This window comes from Pleurodeles waltl, chromosome 6 (assembly GCF_031143425.1).
Source record: "Pleurodeles waltl isolate 20211129_DDA chromosome 6, aPleWal1.hap1.20221129, whole genome shotgun sequence".
Taxonomy (NCBI): Eukaryota; Metazoa; Chordata; class Amphibia; order Caudata; family Salamandridae; genus Pleurodeles; species Pleurodeles waltl.
In genome coordinates, this window is record NC_090445.1 from 150,213,040 (window position 1) to 150,226,483 (window position 13,444).

At 43.9% G+C, this 13,444-nt stretch overlaps 1 protein-coding gene across 1 annotated transcript in view; it reads right to left on the reverse strand.

Annotated features, from left to right (window-relative positions):
• NT5C3B (5'-nucleotidase, cytosolic IIIB) overlaps positions 1–13,444 on the reverse strand; it is a 70,924-nt gene that overhangs the window by 36,933 nt on the left and 20,547 nt on the right. Inside the window, exons 2-4 of the mRNA XM_069237659.1 lie at positions 10,592–10,690; positions 782–851; positions 641–687 (exon numbers count right to left, since the gene is read on the reverse strand). Of these exons, the coding sequence (XP_069093760.1) occupies positions 641–687; positions 782–851; positions 10,592–10,690 (216 nt within the window). The remainder of the gene's footprint in view (positions 1–640; positions 688–781; positions 852–10,591; positions 10,691–13,444) is intronic.

A 13,444-nucleotide genomic window follows, 5' to 3' on the forward strand; every position in this document is an offset into this window, starting at 1 on the left:
ACATCAGTCCTTTACCGATGATCGCAGGATCCTGAGCTACAATCGCGCATCCAAGGGCAGCCACTGAAGCTGAGCCAAATCTTATGCATCTGCGCCACAATTAATGCTGATAGTCCAGCTATGGCAGCTATGGCAGAATGTTGGCTACAATCAGGAGGCTTAAGTGACAACTAATGTCTTGGCCACACCTGAAAGGTGCTTTGAATGAATGCTCTGACCAACCTCGAACCCTACGTTATTGACTACAGAAACGATTAACTGCAGGTGTGCTAAAGTGGAGGCAGGGATACAGGATGCACCAAGCAACAGCCTAATGCCCTGTCATCCGAGCGTGGATACCCAGAGGACACTTCTGGATGGAATCCTCTCCTCCTTACCTCTCCGTTTGCATCTGCACAGGTTTGGAAAACCAAGCTGTGTTTCCTGACCATCCCACCCAGAGGGTGTAGACACCGATGCACAGAAAGGTTGAACACCCATTTGAAACCGCACCGCTTAGAAGCATTGTCTTGGAATACAATGTCCCAGGCCGTCTCTGCTGACACGTGCTATGTTTATATCACAAAGTACGGCTTTTGCCTGCCCTCTATTCACAAGTAAGTCAGAAAAATGCTGCAGAGGGGAAGCAGGAATACTGTACCTTCTTTTTGCAGTCTGCACTCACTAGTTGGCTGTTGTCCACAATATCTAGAAAATAATTAAAATGTCATTTAGTGCACTGCCATGTTCCGATTATTTTCATGCTATCATCCTTCCATACCAGTTCTGTAGCAGTACTCACTATGGCAGGTAGGGCACCGTTTCCCGTTGTAAGCAAACCTGGTCAAAGTCATATCAAAGTCGGAAATAACCTTAAAAAAGTAAGAGGAGAAATGGATTACACTGGGATAGAATGGAATCCTTACAATCAGTGCCTGAAATGGAAACACACAAATGCGGGTACTCACCAGCCCAGAGTGCCGGTGCACTCTCATTAAAAGTACTGCACCACGAATGAGAAGTGCTGGCACTCTCTCTTTCAAATTAAAAAATCGCAAGTATTCAGCTCCTGAAATTACCCTGCCAATTTTGTATTGTAGTGTTTATCAAATAGAAGAAGGGAGGGTAGATGGTAGAGAAACAAGCAATGCTAAAGCCAATAGGTCACGCCTTTGGGACCTACTGGCGATGCTGTACAGCATCAGTGAAAAAGCAAAATGCTGTGGGAAAAAAGCGCAACATTCCACTCACATGGTGCTATTTGTGTTTTTTATTTACTGATCCAAGATGGAGGATGCCGCTTTTATTGTAAAATAAAAAAAGCATTGTCAAACCCAAAAGGTCTCGTCTATACAAGAAGTTTGGCTTTGGCAATGTGTTTTGCCATGTTGTACACCAGTATGGCTGCTGTCCAGCATGGCTAAAGGTTAGTGGCGTGGAATGTCAGAGTGGAGTGGGGGGGGGGGGGGGGGGAGGTTAGAGTGTCGTAGCATGGATCTGTTGGAGTGTTGTAGAGTGGAGTAGATGGGAGTAGAGTTCAGGGGTTCAGTGGCAGAGAATGTTGTAGAGTGGAGTACAGTGGAATATGGTGGAGTGGTTGTAGTGGATTGAAGTGGTGGGGTGGATTGGATTGGAGTAGACTGGGGTGGACTGGATTGCGGTAGAGTGTGGTAGATTGAGTGGAGTTGACTGGTGTGGGGTGGACAGGAGTGTGTGGATTGAAATGGGGTGAGGTGGATTGGATTAGATTAGACTCTAGTGGGGTGTACTAGAGTAGAGTGGGTAGACTGGATTCACTGGATTAGAGTGGGGTGGATTGGACTTTAGTGGGGAGGATTCAATTAGACTGGAGTGGGGTGGACTGGAGTGGGGTGGGCTGGATGGATTGAATTGGAGTGGGGTGGACTGAACTGGGGTGGAATGGATTTGGATAGAGTAGGGTGGATTGGAGTAGAGTGGATTGGAGTGAATGTGGTGGATTAGAATGAGTGGAGTGGATTGGAGTGAGTGTGGTGGATTTGAGTGAGTGGGGTGAATTGAAGTAAGGTGGGGTGGAGTAGATTGAATGGAGTAAGGTGGACTGAAATGGGGTGGACTGTATTGCGTTGCGGTGGGCTGACGTGGAATGGATTAGATTGGAGTGGGATGGATTGGAGTAGGGTGTGTTGGATTGGATTGGATTTGGGTGGATAGGTGTTGATTGCATTGAGGTGAGGGTGAAGTGGGGTGAGGTGGATTGGGGCGGGATGGATGGACTGGATTGGGGCAGGGTGGATTGTAGTAGAGTGGACTGGATTGGGGGAGGGTTGATTGGAGCGTGGTGGGCTGTAGTGGGGTAGGCTGGATGGATTGGATGGGAGTGCGGTGACTGAACTAGTGTGGGGTGGATTTGGGTGGACTGGAGTAGAATGGAGTGGATTGGAATAGGGTGGACTGGAGTGGGGTGGAGTGGATTAAAATGGCGTGGGGTGGACTGGGGTTGGGTGGATTGGATTGGATTGGGGTGGGGTGGATTGTATTGGGGTGGATTGGGGTGAGGTGGGTGTAGTGGGGTGAGGAGGAGTGGGGTGGATTTCATTGGGTGAGGTGGGCTGGATTGGGGTGGGGTAGACTGGAGGCAGCGGATTCGATTGGAGGGTTGGGGTGGATAGGAGTGGGGTGGATTGGATTGGCATGGGGTGAACAGGATTGGAGTGGGGTGGAGGTAGGTGGCTTCACTGAGTGGAGTGGATTGGATTGAGTGGGGTAGATTAGGGTGGGTTGGGTGGATTGGATTGAGTGTGGTGGATTGGAGTGGGATGGATTGGAGTGGGTGGATTGGATTGGATTGGGATGGGATGGATTGGAGTGAGGTGAGGTGGTTTTGGAGTGGATTGTGGTGGATTGGACCGGAGTGGGCGGACCGGATTAGAGTTGGTTGGACTGGACTGGTGTGGGGTGGATTGGATTGTAGTGGGGTGGCTTGTGGTGGATTGGAGTGGGGTCAATTGGAGTGGGACACAGTGTTTTGGACTGGAGTGGGTTGTCTGGGATTGGAGTTGGGCAGGTTGGAGTGGGGGGGATTGTTTTGGATTAAAGTTGGGCAGATTGAAAATGACTGGAGTGGGGAACATTGTTTTGGATTGGAGTGGGCAGAGTGGAGTGGACTGGAATGGAGTGGGGCAGGCCGTTTTGGATTGGAGTGGGGCAGATTTGAGTGGGGTGTACTATTCTGGACTGGAGTGGGGCGTTTTACCCACTCCAATCTGCCCCACATTAATCAAAACCAACTAGCCCCACTCCAATCCACAGCACTCCACATTGTTTTGGATTAAAGTGGGGCAGACTGGAGTGAGGTGGATTGGAGTGGGGCAGATTGTTTTGACTGGAAAGTGGTAGATTGGAAAAGGGCAGATTGTTTTGGATTGGAGTGGAGTGGAGCACATTGCAGTGGGGCAGATTGTTTTGGATTGGGGCATACTGGAGAAGGGAAGATTGGAGTGGGGCAGATTGTTTTTCGGTGGTGCAGATTGTTTTGGATTGGAGTCTGGCGAATTGATGTGGGGCAGATTAGATTGTGGTGAGTTGGGAGGATTGGGGTGGGTTGGAGTGGCTGGGTTGGGGTGAGTGGTTTGGATTGGAGTGGGGTAGATTGTAGTAGTGCAGATTGGAGCTGGGTGTACTGGATGTACTGCACTATTATGTGTCAGAGCATCATTTCAGAAATTAAAAATAATCAAGAAACAATTTCACTTTGCAATATTTAGTAGAAGATAATCCTCATCTTTTGGGAACAGCGCCCACAAGCAAAAACAAAATACATGAGTGCAAGTGAGAAAAGACGACTTGGCAAAATAAAATAAAGTTACCTATAAAAAATAAAACTTTGTAATTTAGTTGCCAGTCACAAGCTTTCTGTTTGCTGGACACTAGAAGTTTACAAAAAACAAAATAGTACCTCAATTACGTCAGGAGCAGCGGACAGGCTCTGATTAAGTTGAATCAATTAGTGCTTGGTCCCTGCCCCAACACAGAGGAACGGAAATTATGCCAGGGCTGCAGTGACGAATTACAAGGCTGTGGGCCAGGCACGCCAACAAATGGTAAGCAACAGTGGGCTCCAAACCTTTTACAGTACACAACAGTCTTGCAAGAAAGACACATGCGCTAGCGCATGCACTCGCAGGCTCGACCCTAAAGATGAAGAAGCATGAAGGCACCAATTTTTTTTTTTAAAAGGACCACAGAGATGTGGTAATGGAGGAGGGGATTTCAGGGAGAAGGAAAGCAGTGCACAAGGTGAAAAGCAATACTGTGGAAGTGGGAGAAGCATACATGGGCAAGGAAGAGAGAAACATGGAGCGCATGGGGACAGAGAGGAAGTACTTAAGACAGCAAGCAGCACACATGTGACAGAGCTAAACACGGTATTGCAGGCTGGTATTTGGAAGGGCAGTATATGAAGAAGAGAGCGGGGAAACAAATGGAGTGCTTAACAAAAAAGTTCCCAAAAAGTGAGCAGTAGAAGGATATGCCAGGCCATCAAACAGACAGTCGAGAGTATATGCTCCAGGGAAGAAACACAGGATGAGCACGCTGGGACAAGGGAAGCCCATCCAGTAAGAAAAAAAAAGAGTGATAATAAAGCCAACCAATAGTAAGGAACAGGTGGGCTGTAGGCTTTCTGAAGTCTTGGTAAGCCCTAAATAGGTCTTTCAAAACCAGACTGTTTTGTGCTGTCTGGTTGTTGAGGCCTAAAATGTAGGATGAAGGTGTGTTCCTTCCCTGGCGCATAACCCCTTTACCATCCATTAAGAGTACAAAAAAAATAGAGAACAATTTTGAGAAAAAGTATACAAAAGGAGAAAAAAAGTACAAATAAATTTTTAGCCAGAGTAGATGAGGCCATACAGTGATGATGGGTATAAAAAGGAATATGTAGCACAGAACTGTGAAAAAAACACTGAAAGTAAAGAAGTCTAGCTGAAATTATAAGAAATGACCAGAGGAAAAAATGTGAAAACTATTAAACAAGTACTCGCTGTTAGAACTAGCAGCTCTTCGCATGGTTTCCCTGTACTTTTTGCTTTTGACTCCCTGTTTTTGGATCCTGTGCTGTAATGCGTTTTAGCTGGTTTTGATACTCTGGGCACTTTAACACTGCTAACCTGTGCTAAAGTGCAAGTGCTCTCCGTCTAAATTGTATTGGTGATTGGTTATCCATGTTTGGCATATTATATTTACTAGTAAGTCCCTAGTAAAGTGCATTAGAGGTGCCCAGGGCCTGTAAATCAAATGCTACTAGTGGGCCTTCAGCACTGATTGTGCCACCCACATGACTGTAAACATGTATCAGACCTGCCACTGCAGTGTCTGTGTGTGCAGTTTCAAACAGCCAATTCCACCTGGCAAGTGCACCCACTTTCCAGGCCCAACCCCTCCTTTTTACTACATGTAAGTCACCCCTAATGTAGACCCTTGGTAGCTCAATGGACATGGCACAGTGTATTTAAAAGGTAGGACGTGTACTAATGTGTTCTACATGTTCTGACGGTGAAATACTGCCAAATTCATTTTTCACTATTGCAAGGACTATCTCTCTCATAGGTTAACATTGGGACTGCCTTTAAATGTCTTTTAAGTGTAGTTTCCCATTGGGAGCAGATAGAGATGTGGAGTTTGGGGTCTCTGAACTCACAATTTACAAATACATCTTTTGGTAGAGTTGGTTTTTAGATTGTCTGTTTGAAAATACCACTTTTAGAAAGTGGGCATTTTCTTGCTTAACCATTCTGTGCCTCTGCCTACCTGTGGAATCCACGTCTGGGTCAGACTGACAGTTTGTGAATTCCCACTAGACAGTGACACAAAGGAAGCTAGGGAGTGCCCTGCATATCCTGATGAGTCTCCTGGGCTAGAGTGGGGAGGGAGGAGCTGACACTTACATATGAAAGGGCTGTGCCTGTCCTCACACAATGCAGACTCCAACCCCCTGGAGTGTGCCTGGGGCCTGGCCAGGGCAAGGCAGGATCTTGTGAACAATAGAGGCTTTCCTTTGAAGTTCAAAGGCAGAAAGGGGTATAAGTAGTGGACCCAAAACCCCAGAATTTCAGATTACTTCTGAATCACGAGGAACCTCTGCCAAGGAGAAGAGCTTGATGCTTCAGGAGGACCTGCCACACTGCCTGTTGCTTTGCTGTGCTGGCCTGCTGCTTGTGCCTGAAGAGGGAAAGAACTGGACTTTGCTTTCTGAAATCTTGCTTGTGAAGTTTCACCAAGGGCTTGGACTGAGCATGTCCCCTGTTCTGAAGTCTCAGGGACATCAAAGACTTCATCTGACAGTGCCTGGGCTTCTCTGCTGGGAGCCCTGACTTGCTAAGTGGCTTCAAATTCAGTCCCTGTACCCTTAGAAGTGGAAGCTGGTAACCTGCGGGGGGAAATCCACGCACACCTGTGTCCGCGGCACAAAAATCTACGTACAGACCACCCTGCGGCTGAAAATTCGACGCAGCGCCTGCCTCGTGGTTGGAGAAACAACGCAGCGTCTGTTCTCACAGCGGATTCTTCATACAGCGCATCAGAACCACACACGGATCTGGATGTCAAAGTCTTCAACATCCCTGCAAAGTCCCAAGGCTGCGCACCCGGTATCGAAAAACTGCCTCCCTTGCAAGAAAAAAATCAACGCACAGCCTCCAGTGCGAGTAAAGAATTGACTCACAGCGATTACGGAATCGACACATCTCTTGCTTTTCTGTCACACCGTCGCTCTTGAGGCTTTATTTTTTACACATACCAGGTACTTTGTGCTAAAACAACACATCCATTGATTTCTATGGATTAAGAATCTTTTAATGTTAAAAATTCATATCTTTGCTTGTGTATGTTGGATTTTTGTCGTTTTTGGTCTTGTTTAATTTAAATAATTATTGGCTATTTTTCTAAATTGGTGTCGAGTCAGTTTGTGGTGTTGTTACTGTGTGTGTTTTGCACAAATACTTTACACATTGCCTCTGAGATAAGCCTGACTCCTTGTGCCAAGCTAGCAAGGGGGGGAGGAGGGGTTATCGGTGCTCTGTATCTCCCTTACCCTGACTAGATTGACGGTCCCTGCTTGGTCAGAGTGCAAACTGAATGCCAACTAGAGGTACCATGTCGAACACTCACAATGCTAATAGATCTGGCTTAGGAATTAAAGTGTGTTTTGTGTCATTAACAGATTTGGGCACTCAAAAAGTCATCATACATGGACACTGTCACATCTTTGCACTTGTGGATCCATTGGTCCATCCACCGACTTGTGCTTGCCTTCACTTTGACATAACCACAATAAAACACACACAATATCAGCAACCTATGCGTGATAAACTAACAGAATGCAAATAGAAAAACAAGAAGACATGCAATAAGAGTTTATATGTTCACCATGGGTTGGAAAAACAAAGGAGAGATATACGTCAGAACTGCATCTATACCATATGGATGTAGGCCAGATTGCTCTCCGGTCATGCGTCAATGTGAGAATGTTGGCAAGTACAGTAAGTGGGACTGAGATGTTTACAGGATCATCTGCCCCCTAAGAAAGCCCCCTTTTTTCCTTTTTCAGTTCTCCATTGAGAAGTGAAAACTGTTTGATGGTTGCAGTCCCTCTTTGTAGGCTACTGTTAGACTTTTCACAAAATAGTCCAGAAAGACTTCATGTTCTAAGGCATGAAAGGGTTACGGTCCTGAATCCCCACAACTCACCTGCTCTATGGAATGTAAATAAAACATGCAAGGGTCTTGTTCCATGACGTAGAGTTGAGAAGCATGAAAAGCATGCCCTATAGTGGCTCCTTGGGAACACAGTCAATGTGCAGCATCGTGGACCAACTCTAGTTCATAGGAGATCTTGCAAGTCATTTCCATACATCAGCCTAATGTAGCCGAGTGGAGGCTTTAAGAAGCAGTGGAGCAATGCCAGAGTTTGTGAAATGTTCACTTGGTTCCTGTTGCAGAGCCATTACCACTAAGAAACCACCAGCCTGGAGCAACTGAAATAACCAAGGGGTGAAACTGCTGCAAAAAGCCTATTTCTCCATCTTTCGGTTCACAAGGCTAATCCATCTGATGTCTGAATTTGGCCAACAAGGAACCCATGGGATATGGAAACACAACATAAGTCAGCTCATAGCACTGGGCTATACTAATGGTAAATGTGCACTCACAACTTAACATAGGTAATTTATTGGGCTCAGACAAGCTCAGATTGGTTATGCAGTCTAACTGGAGTTCAGCCTGGTGCTTTATGTCTCTGATCTGAAAGTGCAAAGTGTTCTTTCAAGATAAACTGATACACAACTTTAGTACTTCATGATCCTTTCTTCTTTAAACACTTGTATGCAAGCCAAATTGTGCTATAAGTTGTATATATACCCTTGCAAACACCTTTGACCTGAACAACGTATACTATCCATATAGCTGTAACACCGTCCTTTTTTTGTTCTATATATACACACCATGTTTAAACAAACTGTATTTTAATCTGTAGTTTAAAACGAATGTAATCTACTGAATTCTGCCTTCCTATAAAAATGCCTTTTTTTGTTTTGTGTATATGTGATTTGGATGTTTAGTTTATCTACTACCTTCTTTGTGGATTTAGCCATTGTTCAGAGAACTTTCTGGAGTATGGTACTGGTGCTAGGCATTGTATTAACACTTCCTAGATCCTAACTCAGCCAGGGAATTCTTGAACGTAGGACCTTGAGGCCAGTTTCACAGAACAGCTAATACTTTGGTAACTTTCAGTCCCTTTAAGGCAGGGATACTCAAAGTACGGCCCGCGGGCCTCATGCGGCCCCTCTGACCTTTACATGCGGCCCCTGGGGCACCAGGAGCACTGGCAGCTGTTTGCGCGACTCCGCATTAACAAAAATATTAAATAGACATACAATCATTTATTTCAAACTTAATTGGTGTTAAAGAAAGGAAGTAACTAGGTACTCCTGCACTTAACTTTAGAAACTCCTTCATTTTTAAAGGCATCTTGCAGCATAAGTGTAAAACTAAGACAGTCTCTTCAAAATTAATTAAGTGTATTTAGTTAACATGCAGAACCTTTTCGCCTTAGTACAATTTATTTTATCAGTGCATTGAGATGTATTCATTTTAAAGTGATAGTTTTCAATCATAAATTTGGAAACATTCATTATTTCCCTTACCCTGAGAACACCACCAATAGTAAATTAAAGAGACAAGTCACTTGGTATTTCCACTTTATGGGTGGTCTGGGTTCCTATCATACATAAACAACATTATAGTTTATTAAATCAAACATAGAAGCAGGTTGTGTGCAGTGCACACCATGAATCATGTATTTCGAGGTCATCTTAAATGTGATAATGCAGCAAAAGGAGGGAAAGTGACACTAAACAATTGCCTAGGATCACAACATTTGGAAAAGTGAGTAACCCGGGATTAATTCCAGGTTTTCTGGTTTCCCATTGTTTTATTCACCCACTAGATGTATATCCTTTGCTTCCCCTACACCTACCTTGCCACCAATCCCCCTAGTCACCCCACCCGACTGCCACCACCCTGGCATCAATGCGGCCCCCAGGCAAGTCACAGACCAAACTTTTTGGCCCCTGGAAAAATGTTTGCGAGTACCCATGCTTTAAGGTTAGCCTTCCTTGTGTGACTTCAGACTGTTAATCGTGTGGTTTCCACTCCAATCCAGATGCTCGCTTTATTTAGTATACTCTTTTTATTCAAATTCATCAATCAGAACATGTAATGTATTTCTACAGTGTGCAAGCATACTCTCATTTCATCATCCCCTAGTTCATGAAACTAAACTCTTGAGGTTTTGGGTGGCAGCTTTCTGTTACCCAACTGTGGCAAATACAAATTACAGGAGGTGTCTGATTTCGCTTAGCAGGATCCAGAGCTATTAGTCAAATTTTATTTCCACTGGAAGAGGAGGAAAAGCTTACAGGTGCCTATAAAATCTGCAAACTTCACCAAGTAAAATTCGTCATCATTCTATGGACCAAACACCGTCCTAATCACTTGCGAATAGTTCCTGAAGACCACAGGGAACAAACCAATTTGATACTGTACTGATGGCAGGTGACTATGAGACATCAATCTTATCAAGTTTGTATGTAAGCTGGTCTCTACAGGGTCCAACAGAGCTAAGCGATTTGACAATATACCTTTAAAAAAATGAAATTCACGCATCAAAGCACATCACCTCTATGTTCCCTGCTATTTAGTGAGATATGAAAATGAAACTAAAACCTTCATCACGTGGAGGGCTTTTAAGAAACAGCAAAGTGTGGAAGCAGGCAGACACACTGAAATCCAATGTAACTGCACAAAGCAAGCTCAGTCTAGAAGGGACCAAGTAGGGTCTGTGTAGTAGAAAAAGAGATGGCTCTTTATTCAAGATCGTGACTAATGGTAAAGATCAGCAGTAGAAATATGTACCTACAGGAGTACCTGGCCTGCTCAGGCTCTCTGTCCATCTAGCGTAAATACCAGTGTAGTACTCTTGGCGATATACTAACCCTCCAGTAATTATAGCGTAGTTGAGAAGGGGCAAAACAATCAGTCATGTAGGAAACATAAGCAAGGTAAAATATCCAACCTGTAGTGTCTGCTCGCCTCCTTTTCGTAGGGACATGATTTTTTCTTTCACCCGTTCTGCATCTTTCATCACCACAGTTTTCTTTTCCAATTCTGCAATCTACAAAACAGTTGAAAAAATCTTCAGCCTTCCAAAAGTACAAAATGACATATCTCACAACGTAATAGAGCTGTATAATAAATGTCCCTTTAAATCATGCTCCCCTGCGTAGCAACCAAAGTGAAAATCACCTGTGTCCTGGGCCAGTACGAGCTTTGTGTTACTTGTGAACCTAGACAGGTCGCCAAGCAGTTAAAGCTGAGCTCCACTTGTCACCTTACATGCATCTGAGCTACCAAAGTACGGAAAACATCATTTTGGAGTCTGCAAAACACCTTCTTTAGAAAACATATTGACTGCAACATTTTGTCATCATATGCCAAGCACATGACATTTGATTAAAAACACATTTTGTGATGCCTATATGCATTTTTAAGTTTCAGTGTGCACTTATTAAATTTTATCAAAATACACTCGAGTAAGCAATATCAGTTACCTGTTAACTATGAGGATGCGGAGTGAACAAAGATTGTGAGTTGATCCCTGAGAATCCTCTGAGGAACAAGGGATTACAAAAGAACTGGTAATTCCAGGCCCAAATCCACAACTGTTTCCTCATTCTCCCCGGTCATATTTCCTCTAGAGAATTAATCTGCTTTCAGCTGCCACCATTTCTGGTGGAAATATTAGAGGTCCGTGGTTCTCCAAGGACTTCATCATTTCTGAGGGGGCTGGTAACAGGGTACCAGCCACACTGGGAATTACAAGCCATACACAATGAGTGGTTTAGTGTGTTAATTATTCAATAAGGAACAAACTATGGAATTGCTCACATAGGACTTTAAAAAAAGGTAACAATATTAGGAGCAAAAAACAAACCAATATGTAGTCATTTTCCAAGATGTTATCTTATGATACATTAATACTAGCTTCAGCACCTAACTCAAAAGCCAGCCCTCCTTCCTCCCCTTCAGTAACTTGCTAAAGACTTATCTATGCTGTTTCTCCCTGGCCTAACCTGAGCCTTCCAGAACAGCTTCACTCCATTTGTGGTTATTCTCTCTCTCCTCTCTGCCTCTTCATGATAAACTCTACTAGCTGTTATTCCCTCCCAGCATGTTGTTTGTGTAGATGGTATGTTAGATGGAAAGTGTCTAAAGTTTGGGCACCGAGAAAATGTTAGATAAAATAAAACTCTAAATTCATCATCATCATCATCCTCATCATATCTTTATTGCATGAGTACTTAAAATCGTTGCAGATTAGACATAATATAACAAAAATAAATAGAAAAAGGTGTGTATATGCATTGCGCTACCAGCAAAGCATTTCATCGCAATGAATTACAGTATGTTTAGATGAAAGAAACACGCTTTCATTATAAAACATCAGCTAGCAATTCATGATATCCCACTAAAAGTGTGCTGCTGTCAATGGCTAGCGTTACAAGTATGGACAAAATCACATTCCCTCCTGAAATTATAAATTCCGCCGAGGTAGGAACATTAAAGTGCATTCCATTATTACCAATCCTTCCTAAAGTTCAATAAATGTCTTATTGAAGTCATCAAGTCTTAACCGATAAAACCATTAATATTAAAAACCGTTTGTGCAACTATAAAACTTGGAAATCAGGAGGTGCAAATTAAAATACTAGAACATGATGAGTTCCTAGCATCGTCAAGATAAAATATTAATTTATAACTGATTAAATAGTTAAAATTGAATCTAAATGGGCATGGAACTTTCATTCAGTTTTACTTGCCGCTGCAAGATAAATTTCCCAAATTTGGACAGTTCTGCTGGCTCCCTTAAGATTAACACCAGAGTTTTAGCCTCAGTACAAGCTCTTATCCAATGACGAAAGGAAGAGGAGCTTTAGTAAATTGCGTTGTGAATTAATCAGTACCGGGCAGCAGTATAATAGGTGGATGAATGTTTCTGTTTTGTAGCCACAGAGCCTGCAACAGTTTTTTGGTAAGAGAAAGCCATTTTGGGTTCAGTTCCTTTAACTTTAGGCCGAACAGTCTAGCAAAAGCAATCTGCGATTATTTGTGCCATATTGTTCTCTATCCGATATTAGCATTATAAGTGGCTCAGGGTCTGGGTACTTAGGCCCACATTTTGAACATGGCAGTTCGGCCTGCCATGCTGGCAGTGGCGGCTGAACCCGCCAGCCGGCATGGCGGGCCGAACCGCCATATTATGGACATGGTGACGGCCGCCAGCAGCAGCCGTCACCCGCTGTCAGGCAGCCTGGCGGCGGGTTGAAACACCATCCGCCAGGGTAGCTGTGCTACCATGCGGATAATGTTTCATTTGTCAATATTTGTTAATATTTTTTAATTTTCTAGGCTCTCGCGGACCCCCTGAGAAGGCTTCGCGGACCCCCAGGGGTCCCCGGACCACAGGTTGGGAACCACTGGCCTATATTATTCCTGCAATACCAAGCTTATTAATGGGGCTTGTGGTCGCAAATAAGGGAAGAGACTAGTGGGAACCCAGGACTCTGGCAACAAAGATCTGGACTTAGAGTAATGAATGTTATTAGTAAGTAGTCGGACCATTGCCTCCTTGCCTGTATTCCGAGTTCGAGTCATAACAGATTGAGACTATACCTACACTCCCATCCACTACCTTGTCAACTAGATCTACCAAAACAAATATATGGACATAAAACAGCACACACATTATTGAGAAGAGAATTGTATTTGTTCATAAAATAGGACTAGTTGGAATCTTCCTGATGCATTTTGAACCAGAAAGAGAATGGATAACAACCTGGCTCTTTCCCTCTCTTCGAAACCAGGAGTT